Here is a 1,107-nt window from a genome sequence, read left to right as displayed (position 1 = left end):
AGAACGAACGCAACGCGAAGGTAATTCGGAGCAGTGGCTTTGTGGCTGCTCAGTATAACAAACAAAAACAAATGAGTTTCATTTATAAAAAAGTAAGAAAGGAATGAAAACGTAAATAATTGGTATTTGATATTAAGCAAAGTGAAAGTGGCACTAAAATATAACAATTAAAATAGTTTTATGTTGACGTAGAGAAGTGCGAAGGATATTAAAAAGTAAATAAAATGAAACAAATGCTTTATATGGTGGGTACAAAGTAGAATCAGTATAAAGTATTATGAAAATAAAAATGGAATGGTAAATTCTCGTTTTAAGGAGGAATAATGAAGGAGAAGAAGGTAAGTAAAGTAGTGAAATGCTGATGAATAAATTATCGAGATATGTGGATAGAGAAGGTAAAACCGAAATGCCTGGCCTCTGTCGATAACTGTTACAGTGATAAAGGGAGAGAGCAGTGCTATCCAAGATGAGGGAGCGTTGGTATATGGAGTTGCTTGACCGACACAGCCGATCATATTGGTGGGCTAGTAAATGGCTGATAGGAATATGAACGGAAGGAAAATATGAAGAGTGAATACCTACGGATGAGAATAATGTAAAAAATGGAAGGTGAAGGAAGGTAAATGAAAATGACGAGAAAAATGAGCAAGGGATGAAGAAGGAGGGGAAAGAATATGGACGAGAGTAAGGAGATAGGTGTAGCGTCCCGGGACTCCCTAAAGACAAAAGAAGACAAAATACTCGGACAAAATATATTCAGCGCAGAGATGGTGGCTGGGCTATTGGCATGGCCCAAAAGTTCAGCCCACCCAGCGAGGTACATGGGGGGCCAATTCAAATTACAAAAGTGGCGCCTCACCAGAACCAAGAAATAAATCACCACCGTATTACATAGGTGAAGGTATCTGACTTGTAGGTAATTGGTAATGAGACAAAAGTAAAAGTAATGGTGATAGTAATGAAAATAAAATAGGAAGTCAAAAATAAACCGAGGAGGGAGAAAGAGGGAAAGTATAGAGGGATATTGGTAAGAAAGGGAATAATGAAGCAGAAATGGTACGGAAATGTAAAAAGACCAAGATGTGAATCAGGTTGGGTGGTTGGATG

The 1,107-nt window shown here is 38.0% G+C and overlaps 1 protein-coding gene across 1 annotated transcript in view; it reads right to left on the bottom strand. All coding sequences in view use genetic code 11, as the record gives it.

Annotated features, from left to right (window-relative positions):
* The window catches only part of EGR_11226 (hypothetical protein), a gene marked incomplete at both ends in the record, with an annotated part of 2,186 nt that extends 1,363 nt beyond the window's left edge, over positions 1-823 (bottom strand). The window contains one exon of the mRNA XM_024500473.1: positions 810-823. Within this exon, the coding sequence (XP_024345113.1) occupies positions 810-823 (14 nt within the window). The remainder of the gene's footprint in view (positions 1-809) is intronic.
* Between the last annotated feature and the right edge of the window lie 284 nt (positions 824-1,107).

This window comes from Echinococcus granulosus (genome assembly GCF_000524195.1).
Source record: "Echinococcus granulosus chromosome Unknown EG_S00559, whole genome shotgun sequence".
Classification (NCBI taxonomy): Eukaryota; Metazoa; Platyhelminthes; class Cestoda; order Cyclophyllidea; family Taeniidae; genus Echinococcus; species Echinococcus granulosus.
This window is presented reverse-complemented; position numbering and strand designations above follow the sequence as displayed.